Raw genomic sequence first — 11,844 nt, 5'->3', positions numbered from 1 at the left:
GGGAGAACAGGAGTTTAGGAAGGACCCAGGCGTTCGGAGAAGGACCCAGGCGTTCGGGATGGGGGGACATTGGGATCATGGGGGGGACCCAGGAGTTCGGGAGGGACCCAGGCGTCCGGGAGGGACCCAGGCGTCCGGGAGGGGCTTCACCCACACACCCAACGCCCCCCACATACCCCCAATAAAAAGGGACCCAGGCGTCCGGCGCAGCACCGCCCCCAACCAGGGCTGATCCATTGGGTTTATTGGGGGGTTCAGGAGGGGACCCAGGCGTCCGGGGGGGGGGGGTGTCAGGGGGCCCTGGGGGGGTCCCCAATTTTGGGGGGGTCCCCATTTTCCTGCAGCCCCTCTTTGCGCCCCACATCCCGCAGCAGCCGAACGCCCCACTTTGGGGCATTTTTGGGGCGTTTTGGGTCATTTTTTCAGGATTTCGGGGGTTTTGGGGTGGTCAAGAGTTCAATGGGGGTCTCAGGGGGGTCCCCAATTCTGGGGGGTCCCCCATTTTCCCGCAGCCCCTCTTCGCGCCCCCCATCCCGCAGCAGCTGAGTGTCCCGGTTTGGGGCGGATTTGGGGCGTTTCTGGGCGGATTTTGGCCCGTTTTGGGTCATTTTGGGCCGTTTTTTGGGGTTTTGGGGGGGTTTGGGGGTTCGGGGGGGTCTCGGGGGGGTCCCCGTGTTTTGGGGGTCACTGTTTTTGCTGCAAAGCCTCTTTCCTGGCCGCGTCCTGCAGCAGCTGCGTGTCCACCTCGTCGGCCGGGAGCTGCACGTAGCGAACCACCGAGCCCCGGATGAAGCAGTTGCGGACGGACAGCTGGGACAGACGGACAGACAGACATAGAGAGACCCATAGAGACCCATAGAGACCCCCCCAGACCCATAGAGAGCCCCCAGACCCATAGACACCCATACAGACCCTCCTGGACCCATAGAGACCCCCCAGACCCATAGAGACCCCCCAGACACCGAGCCCCGGATGAAGCAGTTGCGGACGGACAGCTGGGACAGACGGACAGACAGACATAGAGAGACCCACAGAGACCCATAGAGACCCCCCCAGACCCACAGAGAGCCCCCAGACCCATAGAGAGCCATACAGACCCCCCCAGACCCATAGAGACCCAGATGAAGCAGTTGCGGACAGACAGCTGGGACAGACGGACAGACAGACATAGAGAGACCCATAGAGACCCATAGAGACCCCCCCCAGACCCATAGAGAGCCCCCAGACCCATAGAGAGCCCCCAGACCCATAGAGAGCCATACAGACCCTCCTGGACCCATAGAGACCCCCCAGACCCATAGAGAGCCATACAGACCCTCCTGGACCCATAGAGACCCAGATGAAGCAGTTGCGGACGGACAGCTGGGACAGACGGACAGACAGACATAGAGAGACCCACAGAGACCCATAGAGACCCCCCCAGACCCATAGAGAGCCCCCAGACCCATAGAGAGCCATACAGACCCCCCCAGACCCATAGAGACCCAGATGAAGCAGTTGCGGACGGACAGCTGGGACAGACGGACAGACAGACATAGAGAGACCCACAGAGACCCCCCCAGACCCATAGAGAGCCCCCAGACCCATAGAGAGCCATACAGACCCTCCTGGACCCATAGAGACCCCCCCAGACCCATAGAGACCCCCCCAGACACCGAGCCCTGGATGAAGCAGTTGCGGACGGACAGCTGGGACAGACGGACAGACAGACATAGAGAGACCGACAGAGACCCCCCAGACCCATAGAGACCCCCCCAGACCCATAGAGAGCCCCCAGACCCATAGAGAGCCATACAGATCCCCCCAGACCCATAGAGACCCAGATGAAGCAGTTGCAGACGGACAGCTGGGACAGACGGACAGACAGACATAGAGAGACCCACAGAGACCCCCCCAGACCCATAGAGAGCCCCCAGACCCATAGAGAGCCATACAGACCCTCCTGGACCCATAGAGACCCCCCAGACCCATAGAGACCCCCCAGACACCGAGCCCCGGATGAAGCAGTTGCGGACGGACAGCTGGGACAGACGGACAGACAGACATAGAGAGACCCACAGAGACCCATAGAGACCCCCCCCAGACCCATAGAGAGCCCCCAGACCCATAGAGAGCCATACAGACCCCCCCAGACCCATAGAGACCCAGATGAAGCAGTTGCGGACGGACAGCTGGGACAGACGGACAGACAGACATAGAGAGACCCACAGAGACCCCCCCAGACCCATAGAGAGCCCCCAGACCCATAGACACCCATACAGACCCTCCTGGACCCATAGGGACCCCCCCAGACCCATAGAGACTCAGATGAAGCAGTTGCAGATGGACAGCTGGGACAGATGGACAGACAGACATAGAGAGACCCATAGAGACCCCCCCAGACCCATAGAGAGCCATGGAGACCCACAGAGACCCCCCAGACCCATAGGGTCCCCCCCAGACCCATAGAGACCCAGATGAAGCAGTTGTGGATGGACAGCTAGGACAGACGGACAGACAGACATAGAGAGACCCATAGAGACCCATAGGGAACCACCCAGACCCATAGAGACCCAAAGACTCACTGAGACACCCCTGGACCCATAGAGACCCACAGAGACCCCCCCCAGACCCATAGAGACCCATAGAGACCCATAAGGACCCATGGAGACCCCTCAGACCCATAGAGACCCATAGGGAACCACCCAGACCCATAGAGACCCCCTTGACCTATAGAAACTTGTAGAGACCTCCCAGACCCATAGAGACCCAAAGGGACCCATAGAGTTACCCCAGATCCATAGAGACCCATAGAGACCCCCCAGACCCACACAGACCCTCCTGGACCCATAGAGAGCCCCCAGACCCATAGAGTCCCATGCAGACCCATAGAGACCCCCCAGACCCACACAGACCCTCCTGGACCCATAGAGAGCCCCCAGACCCATAGAGACCCATGCAGACCCATAGAGACCCCCCAGACCCACACAGACCCTCCTGGACCCATAGAGAGCCCCCAGACCCATAGAGACCCATGCAGACCCATAGAGACCCCCCAGACCCACACAGACCCTCCTGGACCCATAGAGACCTCCCAGACCCATAGAGTCCCATGCAGACCCATAGAGACCTCCTAGACCCACACAGACCCTCCTGGACCCATAGAGACCCCCCAGACCCATAGAGACCCATAGGTACCCCCCACACACTGAGCAGTTGCGGACGGACAGCTGGGACAGACAGACGTTGGACACCCAAAAACACCCCCCCAGACCCATAAAGACCCATAAGGACCCATAGAGACACCCCCCCCAGAACTATAAAGACCCCCCAGACCCATAGAAACCTATAGAGACTCCCCAGACCCACTGAGACCCCTAGGGACTCCCCTCAGCAAACAGGAGACCCCTGGGATCCCCCCAGACCCCCAGGGACCCCCCAGGACCCCCATCTCCCCGGTTTGGGGTCCCACCATGTGTGGATATTTCTCGGGGTCGGTGACGCTGATGTCGGTCAGTTTGATGTTCAGGTACTGGGGGAGAGGGGTGAGAGACCCACAGAGACCCCCCCAGACCCACAGAGACCCCCCCAGACCCATAGAGACCCCCCGAGACCCCCCCAAACCCACAGAGACACATAGAGATGCATAGGGACTCCCCAAGACTCACAGAGACCCCCCAGACCCACAGAGACCCATAGAGACACCCAGACCCACAGAGACCCCCCAAGACTCACAAAGACCCATAGAAACCCCCCCAGACCCATAGGGATCCCCCAGACCCATAGAAACCCATAGAGACTCCCCAGACCCACTGAGACCCCCCCAGAACCACTGAGACCTATAGGGATCCCTCCCCAGACCCACAGAGACCCTTAGGGACCCATATGGACCTACAGAGACCTATAGAGATCCCCCCAAGACTCACAGAGACCCACAGGGACACCCCAGACCCATTTAAACACTCCAGACCCATAGGGACCCCCCCCAGACCCATAGAGACTCCCTAGACACCCCCCAGACCCATAGAATCCCCCCCACATCTCACCTGATCCACGGAGTGGAGGGTCCCACAGATGCTGCCAAAAGAAACAGGGGGGTCTATGAGGGGTCTATGGGGGGGTTCATGGGGGGGTCTATAAGGGTCTATGGGGGGTCTAGGGCAGGGAGATCTATGGGGGGGCCCAGGGGGGTCTATAGGGGTTTATGGGGGGGTCCATGGGGAGCCCATGGGGGGTCTACAGGATCTCTGGGGGAGATCTGAGGGGGGCTCAGGGGGGTCTATAAGGGGGTCTATAGGGGTCTATGGGGGTCCATGGGGGGGTTCATGGGGGGTCTATAGGAGTCCATGGGTCCACAGGGGGTCTATAGGAGTCTATGGGGGTCCATGGGGGGGTTCATGGGGGGTCTATCGGAGTCCATGGGGGGTCTATAGGAGTCAATGAGGGTCCATGGGGGTCTATGGGGGTTCCATGGGGGTCTATGGGGGGTTTGGGGAGTCTATGAGGGGGTCCATGGGGTTCCATGGAGGGGTTCATGGGGGGTCTATAGGAGTCCATGGGGGGTCTATAGGAGTCAATGGGGGTCCATGGGGGTCTATGGGGGGTTTGGGGAGTCTATGGGTGGGTCCATGGGGGGGTCTATAGGAGTCTATGGGGTTCCATGGGGGGGTTCATGGGGGGTCTATAGGAGTCCATGGGGGGTCTATAGGAGTCAATGAGGGTCCATGGGGGTCTATGGGGGTTCCATGGGGGTCTATGGGGGGGTCCATGGGGGTCTATGGGGGGTCCCGTGTCCCCCTCACCTCAGGTCGTTCTTCAGCTCCACCACCACGTCCTTCCCCACCAGCGACTTGAAGAACGAGTAGAACAGCTGGGGGAGGGGTGAGAGATCAATGGGGGCTGAGGGAACCCCAAGAAACCCCCGAAAACCCCCCAAAAAACACGATTTACCCCCAAAATCCCCCCGGTCCCGCTCTCACCATCGCGACGCCCGCCAAGCAGCGCGCCCCGCCCACTTCCGCCCAAACGCACGCCCACTTCCGCCCAAGCGCACGCCCACTTCCGCCCGCACCCAGCGCGCTGCTTTCCCAAAGCCCCGCCCCGCCACAACGCGATTCGTCAGCCCTGAGGAGGCTCCGCCTATCGGAGGCCAAGCCCCCGCCAGTTGATTTGCATGGATCCGCCCACCGGACGCGGGGGCTGCGGGGGGGAAATGACTCAGCCAACCCCGAGCTGGGGCAAAGGTGAAGGGGAGGGGCCAGGGGGGACCCCAAATAACCCCCAGGGTCCTAAAGCCCCCCCAGTGACCCCAAATAACCCCCAGGGTCCCAGAGCCCCCCCAGTGACCCCAAATAACCCCAGGGTCCTAAAGTCCCCCAGTGACCCCAAATACCCCCAGGGTCCTAAAGCCCCCCAGTGACCCCAAATAACCCCAGGATCCTAAAGCCCCCCCAGTGACCCCAAATAACCCCCAGGGTCCTAAAGCCCCCCAGTGACCCCAAATAACCCCCAGGGTCCTAAAGCCCCCAGTGACCCTGAGTCACGTCCCCTTTATCCCCCATTGTCCCCCATTGTCCCCTCCCTGTCCAGGGCCACCCACGCGGGGTGGGGACCGGCCCGACCGGCCCCGGTGATGCCGGTGTCACCGTCACTGTCATTGTCACCTGTCGCGGGCACCGGGGATTTAAGGGCGACGGGAGAAGCCCACAGGACACACGGGAGCTGGTGAGTGGGGACGGGGACATGGGGACATTGGGACAGGGTTGGGGACATTGGGATGGGGATATGGGGATGGGGATATGGGGATGGGGATGGGGACATTGGGATGGGGTTGGGGACATGGGGACAGGGATGTGGGGATGGGGTTGGGGACATGGGGACGGGGACATGGGGACAGGCTGGGGACATCAGAATGGGGATGGGGACATGGGGACATTGGAATGGGGATCATGGGACTGCGATGGGGACATGGGGACAATGGGACAGGGATGGGGACACTGGGTTGGGGACATGGATGTGGGGATAGGGACACAGGGATAGCGAGGAAGACATGGGGACATGGGGATGGGGACATTGGGATGGGGACACAGGGACTGGGATGGGGACAATGGGACAGGGATGTGGGGACAGGGACATGGGGATGGGGACATGGGGATGGGGACATGGGGACAGGGATGGGGACATGGAGACAGAGATGGGGACAATGGGACAGTGGTGGGGACACTGGGATGGGGACATGGGGATGGGGACACAGGGACAGCGATGGGGACAATGGGACAGGGACATGGGGACAGGGATGGGGACATTGGGATGGGGACATAGGGACACGGTTGGGGACACTGGGATGTGTGGGGACATGAGGACATCATGGGGACATGGGGATGGGGACAACGGGACAGTGATGGGGACATGGGGACAAGGACAGGGACATTGCGGAACATGGGGACATGGGGATGGGACCATGGGGCCAGGGATGGGGCCACAGGGACAGGATGTGGGGACATGGGCCAGGGTGTGGGGCCAGGTTGGGGACACAGGGGGTGGCGCTTGTCCCCATGTCCCCAAACAGGATGTGTGTGGGTGCCCTGGGTCCCCACCCCTGGCCCCAGACAGGATGTGTGTGGGTGGCCCCATGTCCCCATTGTCCCCATGGGCCCCCCATGTCCCCCATTGTCCCCACATAGCTCCCCATATCCCTCCATGTCCCTATATCCCCATGTCACCCTCTTGTCCCCATGTCCCCACATTCCCCCATATCCCGCCATGTCCCCCAATGTCCCCATGTCCCCATGATGTCCCCATGATGTCCCCATATCCCCCCATGTCCCCAATGTCCCCATAAACCCCCATGTCCCCATTGTCCCCATGTTCCCCAATGTGCCCCCCATATCCCTTATTGTCCCCATATCCCCCCATGTCCCCACATCCCCCATTGTCCCCACGATGGCCCCATTGTCCCCATATCCCCCCATATCCTCATTGTCCCCCATGTCCTCATGTCCCCATTGTCCCCATGTCCCCCCATATCCCCCATTGTCCCCGTATCCCCCCGTGTCCCCATATCCCCCACTGTCCCCACGATGGCCCCATTGTTCCCATATCCCCCCATGTCCCCACTGTCCCCCGTTGTTCCCATATCCCCCCGTGTCCCCAGTGTCCCCCCATGTCCCCCGTTGTCCCCAATGTCCCCATTGTCCCCGTGTCCCCAGGCAGGATGTGCGCTCAGTGTTTGGCGAATCTCGTGCGTCAGGTCTGGGGGTTCCTGAGGAGCCTTTGTGGGGGACACGGAGGTGAGAGACGGGGGGACAATGGGGACATGGGGGGACATGGGGGGACATGGGGACAGTGGGGACATTGGGGAGACATAGGGGGACATGGGGGGATATGGGGACATGGGGACAATGGGGGACAGGGGGATATGGGGACATGGGGGACAATGGGGATATGGGGACATGGGGGAATATGGGGATATGGGGACATCATGGGAACACAGGGGACATGGGGAGATATAGGGGGACAATGGGGACATGGGGGGATATGGGGACATGAAGGGATATGGGGACACAGGGGACATATAGGGGGACATGGGGACATGGGGGGACATGGGGACAATGGGGGGATATTGGGGAACATTGGGCACAATGGGGACATTGGGGAGACCTAGGGGGACATGGGGACAATGGGGGACAGGGGGATATGGGGACATGGGGGGACATGGGGATATAGGGACATCATGGGAACACAGGGGACATGGGGAGATATGGGGGGACATGGGGGGATATGGGGACATGAAGGGATATGGGGACACAGGGGACATATAGGGGGACATGGGGACAATCTGGACATTGGGGAAATGGGGGACATGGGGGGACATGGGGAGAGACGGGGGACGTGGGGACAATGGGGGGACATGGGGACGTTGGGGGACATGGGGAGATAAGGGGGGACAATGGGGACATGGGGACTTTGGGGGACATGGGGGGATATGGGGGGACACTAAGGTCAAAGGTCACCACCCACCCCCCCTTCCCCCGCAGGCTCCTCCTCCCCCCCCTCGGCCGGGGCATCGACGGCGGCTCCGCCCAAAGATGATTGAGACGCCCCCAAAAGCCCCCGGGACCCCCAAAACCTCCCCCGGACCTCTAACACCCCCCAGAGACCCCCGGGGCCCCCAGAACCCCCCCTGGGGCGAATAAACCAACTATGACCCCGCGAATGGGTGTGGTTTGTTGGGGGACCCAGGAGTTCGGGGGGGACCCAGGAGTTCGGGAGGGACCCAGGAGTTCGGGGAGGGACCCAGGAGTTCGGGGAGGGACCCAGGAGTTTGGGAGGGGACCCAGGAGTTCGAGGAGGGGACCCAGGAGTTCAGGGGGGACCCAGGAGTCCAGGGAGGGACCCAGGAGTTCGGGGGGGGACCCAGGAGTTCGGGAGGGACCCAGGAGTTCAGGAGGGGACCCAGGAGTTCGAGGAGGGGACCCAGGAGTTCGGGAAGGGACCCAGGAGTTCAGGGGGGACCCAGGAGTTCGGGGAGGGACCCAGGAGTTCGGGAGGGACCCAGGAGTTCTGGGGGGACCCAGGAGTTCGGGAGGGACCCAGGAGTTCGGGGAGGGACCCAGGAGTTTGGGAGGGGACCCAGGAGTTTGGGAGGGGACCCAGGAGTTCGAGGAGGGGACCCAGGAGTTCAGGGGGGACCCAGGAGTTCGGGAGGGACCCAGGAGTTCGGGAGGGACCCAGGAGTTCGGGGGGACCCAGGAGTTCGGGAGGGACCCAGGAGTTCGGGAGGGGACCCAGGAGTTCGAGGAGGGGACCCAGGAGTTCAGGGGGGACCCAGGAGTCCAGGGAGGGACCCAGGAGTTCGGGGGGGACCCAGGAGTTCGGGAGGGGACCCAGGAGTTCGGGAGGGACCCAGGAGTTCGGGGAGGGACCCAGGAGTTTGGGAGGGGACCCAGGAGTTTGGGAGGGGACCCAGGAGTTCGAGGAGGGGACCCAGGAGTTCAGGGGGGACCCAGGAGTTCGGGAGGGACCCAGGAGTTCGGGGGGACCCAGGAGTTCGGGAGGGACCCAGGAGTTCGAGGAGGGGACCCAGGAGTTCAGGGGGGACCCAGGAGTTCGGGGGGGACCCAGGAGTTCGGGAGGGGACCAGGAGTTCGGGAGGGGACCCAGGAGTTCGAGGAGGGGACCCAGGAGTTCAGGGGGGACCCAGGAGTCCAGGGAGGGACCCAGGAGTTCGGGGGGACCCAGGAGTTCGGGAGGGGACCCAGGAGTTCGGGAGGGGACCCAGGATGATCCAGAGCGAAAGGTGAAGACATTTGAATCCAAAAGGAGCTCAAAAGGAGCTGTTTCTGCCCGGTTTCGAACCGGGGACCTTTCGCGTGTGAGGCGAACGTGATAACCACTACACTACAGAAACGGGGCGAAACCCGGGTGCAATTCGAGCCAAATTCAAGCGAAATTCGAGCCAAATTCAAGCGAATTTTGAGCCAAATTCAAGCGAAATTGCCCCTTCCCGTCACTGTTCTTTATCCGAGCGCGACGCGTTTGATCGCCCCCCAAATTGTGCATAAATGCAAAAAAATTGCATTCATCTCAAAAATTTGGAAGATGTAAAAAAATTTGGAAAATGGAAAAAAATGGCAAAAGGTCCAAAATTTGCATAAGAGCAAAAAAACCTGCGAAATGCAAAAAATCGCAAGAGGCAAAAGTTTGCAAAATGGGAAAATGGCAACATTTTGCGAAATGCAAAAAAATTGCAAAATGGAAAAAAAATTGGAAAATGCACAAATTTGGAAAAGGCGCAAAAAATTGGAAAATCGAAAAAATTTGCGAAATGGAAAAAATTTGCAAAAGGCAAAAAATTTGCAAAATGGAAAAAATTTGCAAAAGGGAAAAAATTGCGAAATGCAAAAATTTGCAAAAGGCAAAAATTTGTGAAATGGAAAAAATTTGCGAAATAGAAAAAATTTGCGAAATGCAAAAAATTTGCAAAAGGCAAAAATTTGTGAAATGGAAAAATTTGCGAAATGGAAAAAATTTGTGAAATGGAAAAAATTTGTGAAATGGAAAAATTTGCGAAATGGAAAAATTTGTGAAATGGAAAAAATTTGCGAAAGGCAAAAATTCGTGAAATGGAAAAATTTGCGAAATGCGAAAAATTTGCAAAAGGCAAAAAATTTGCAAAATGGAAAAAATTTGCGAAATGGAAAAATTTGCGAAATGCAAAAATTTGCAAAAGGGAAAAAATTTGCGAAATTGAAAAAATTTGCGAAATGCAAAAAATTTGCAAAATAGAAAGAATTTATGAAATGCCAAAAATTTCCAAAGGCAAAAATTTGCAAAATGGAAAAATTTGCGAAATAGAAAAAATTTGCGAAATGCAAAAAATTTGCAAAAGGCAAAAATTTGCAAAATGAAAAATTTGCGAAATGCCAAAAATTTGTGAAATGCAAAAAATTTGCAAAATGGAAAAAATTTGCGAAATGGAAAAATTTGCAAAATGCAAAAAATTTGCAAAAGGCAAAAATTTGCAAAATGGAAAAATTTGCGAAATAGAAAAAATTTGTGAAATGCCAAAAATTTGCAAAAGGCAAAAATTTGCAAAATGGAAAAATTTGCGAAATGCAAAAAATTGCAAAACGGGGAAAAAATGCAAAATGCAAAAAAAAAAAACTGCAAAATGCAAAAATTTGCAAAATGCAAAAAAACTGCAAAATGCAAAAATTTGCAAAAATGCCCAAATTTGCGAAACGCGAAAATTTTGCATAAATGCCAGAAATTTGCAAAACGCAGAATTTTGCAAAAATCTCCAAATTTGCAAAATGCAAACCCCACCAAAACCGCGCAGCAAAATGAGGAGGAAAAGGCGCCTCTGGGGCGCCCGGCTAGCTCAGTCGGTAGAGCATGAGACTCTTAATCTCAGGGTCGTGGGTTCGAGCCCCACGTTGGGCGACTTCATCCTTTTCCCCCATTAAAAGGGAATCAATGCAGATTTAACTAATTTTTTACCCTCGTTATTTTATGCTTTTTACCCCCAAATTCACACCCTCAAGAAGAGGATTAAAATGCACATCAAACTAATTTATTTTCGGGAGCTATTTTGCCCGTTTTAGTCCCAAATTGGCACCGTCAGGATGGCCGAGTGGTCTAAGGCGCCAGACTCAAGGCGCTGCCTTCCCGCAGGTTGGGGGTTCTGGTCTCCGTGTGGAGGCGTGGGTTCAAATCCCACTCCTGACAGGTGCCCTTTTGCTGCTAAAAGGTCCGGTTTTGGTGCAAACCGCCCCAAAACCCCTCATTTTTTAATTCATACCCTTTATTTCCTTCTATTTCACTCAGTCCTCTGATTTCCTTACCGTATTTCATCTGTTTCCCGCGCACTCCCCCAAGAGCCACCAGCGCGTTTCTGTAGTGTAGTGGTTATCACGTTCGCCTCACACGCGAAAGGTCCCCGGTTCGAAACCGGGCAGAAACAGCGTCTTATTTTCTTTATATCTTTCTTTTATTTAAGTTATAATTTATATTTAGGTTGTAATTTAGATCTTTACTCAAAATAGTTTCAATTTCCCACATTTTTTGCGCGTTTAGGACCTTCGGATAAATATTTCCCGCCGCCGCTTGCGCGACCAAAATCCCTTAAGAAACACATTTCAAAGTTTAAACGTTAACTCTTTTTACCTTTTAACCATTATATTTTAAATTTTATCTATATTTGTTAATTTTAATTTTTAGATTTTAATTTTTTAGATTTTAATTTTTCATTCGAATTTTTCATTTGAATTTTTAATTTGCGAATTTCGAATTTCAAATTACCGTAAGTAATCGATAACGCGCTGGAAGGGACATCTTGGCACCTGCGAATAAAAAGAGGAGCTG

The 11,844-nt window shown here is 56.4% G+C and overlaps 1 protein-coding gene, 1 long non-coding RNA gene and 4 other non-coding genes across 7 annotated transcripts; 4 read left to right on the top strand and 2 right to left on the bottom strand.

The window, feature by feature from the left end:
- Positions 1-200: 200 nt before the first annotated feature.
- On the bottom strand, positions 201-11,829 carry LSM2 (LSM2 homolog, U6 small nuclear RNA and mRNA degradation associated). Of its 2 annotated transcripts, none has more exons than XM_071801023.1 (5): positions 11,782-11,829; positions 4,782-4,849; positions 4,026-4,056; positions 3,452-3,511; positions 201-810 (listed from the first exon to the last, which is right to left on the bottom strand). In XM_071801023.1, the coding sequence occupies exons 1-5, from the start codon at positions 11,812-11,814 to the stop codon at positions 685-687; spliced, it is 318 nt and encodes a 105-aa protein (XP_071657124.1). In that variant the 5' UTR covers positions 11,815-11,829; the 3' UTR covers positions 201-684. The 2 variants fall into 2 exon arrangements, with proteins under 2 accessions (XP_071657124.1, XP_065715861.1); XM_065859789.2 differs by lacking the exon at positions 11,782-11,829 and adding an exon at positions 4,959-5,190.
- On the top strand, positions 5,594-8,194 carry LOC139826080 (uncharacterized). Its single transcript, XR_011736148.1, has 3 exons — positions 5,594-5,703; positions 7,188-7,268; positions 8,016-8,194. It is a non-coding gene; the product is annotated as an uncharacterized lncRNA (long non-coding RNA).
- TRNAV-CAC (transfer RNA valine (anticodon CAC)) lies at positions 9,316-9,388 on the bottom strand. The gene has a single exon. It is a non-coding gene; the product is annotated as a tRNA-Val (tRNA).
- Positions 10,851-10,923, top strand: TRNAK-CUU (transfer RNA lysine (anticodon CUU)). The gene has a single exon. It is a non-coding gene; the product is annotated as a tRNA-Lys (tRNA).
- Positions 11,100-11,208, top strand: TRNAL-CAA (transfer RNA leucine (anticodon CAA)). The gene is made up of 2 exons: positions 11,100-11,137; positions 11,163-11,208. It is a non-coding gene; the product is annotated as a tRNA-Leu (tRNA).
- TRNAV-CAC (transfer RNA valine (anticodon CAC)) lies at positions 11,371-11,443 on the top strand. Its single transcript has one exon. It is a non-coding gene; the product is annotated as a tRNA-Val (tRNA).
- Positions 11,830-11,844: the final 15 nt, after the last annotated feature.

The sequence above is a fragment of the Patagioenas fasciata genome, chromosome 34, assembly GCF_037038585.1.
Source record: "Patagioenas fasciata isolate bPatFas1 chromosome 34, bPatFas1.hap1, whole genome shotgun sequence".
Taxonomy (NCBI): domain Eukaryota; kingdom Metazoa; phylum Chordata; class Aves; order Columbiformes; family Columbidae; genus Patagioenas; species Patagioenas fasciata.
The sequence above is the reverse complement of the archived record's forward strand: the minus strand, read 5'-3'. Positions and strand labels throughout refer to the sequence as shown.

Bases quoted from the DNA above. Each gene is read 5' to 3' on its own strand.
- LSM2 (XM_071801023.1), bottom strand. From the start codon at position 11,814: ATGTCCCTTCCAGCGCGTTATCGATTACTTACG. The intron at 3,512-4,025 runs GTGAGATGTGGG...CCTCTCCCCCAG, and splicing joins CCCTCCACTCCGTGGATCAG to TACCTGAACATCAAACTGAC. The intron at 811-3,451 runs GTGGGACCCCAA...CGTCTGTCCCAG, and splicing joins CCGAGAAATATCCACACATG to CTGTCCGTCCGCAACTGCTT.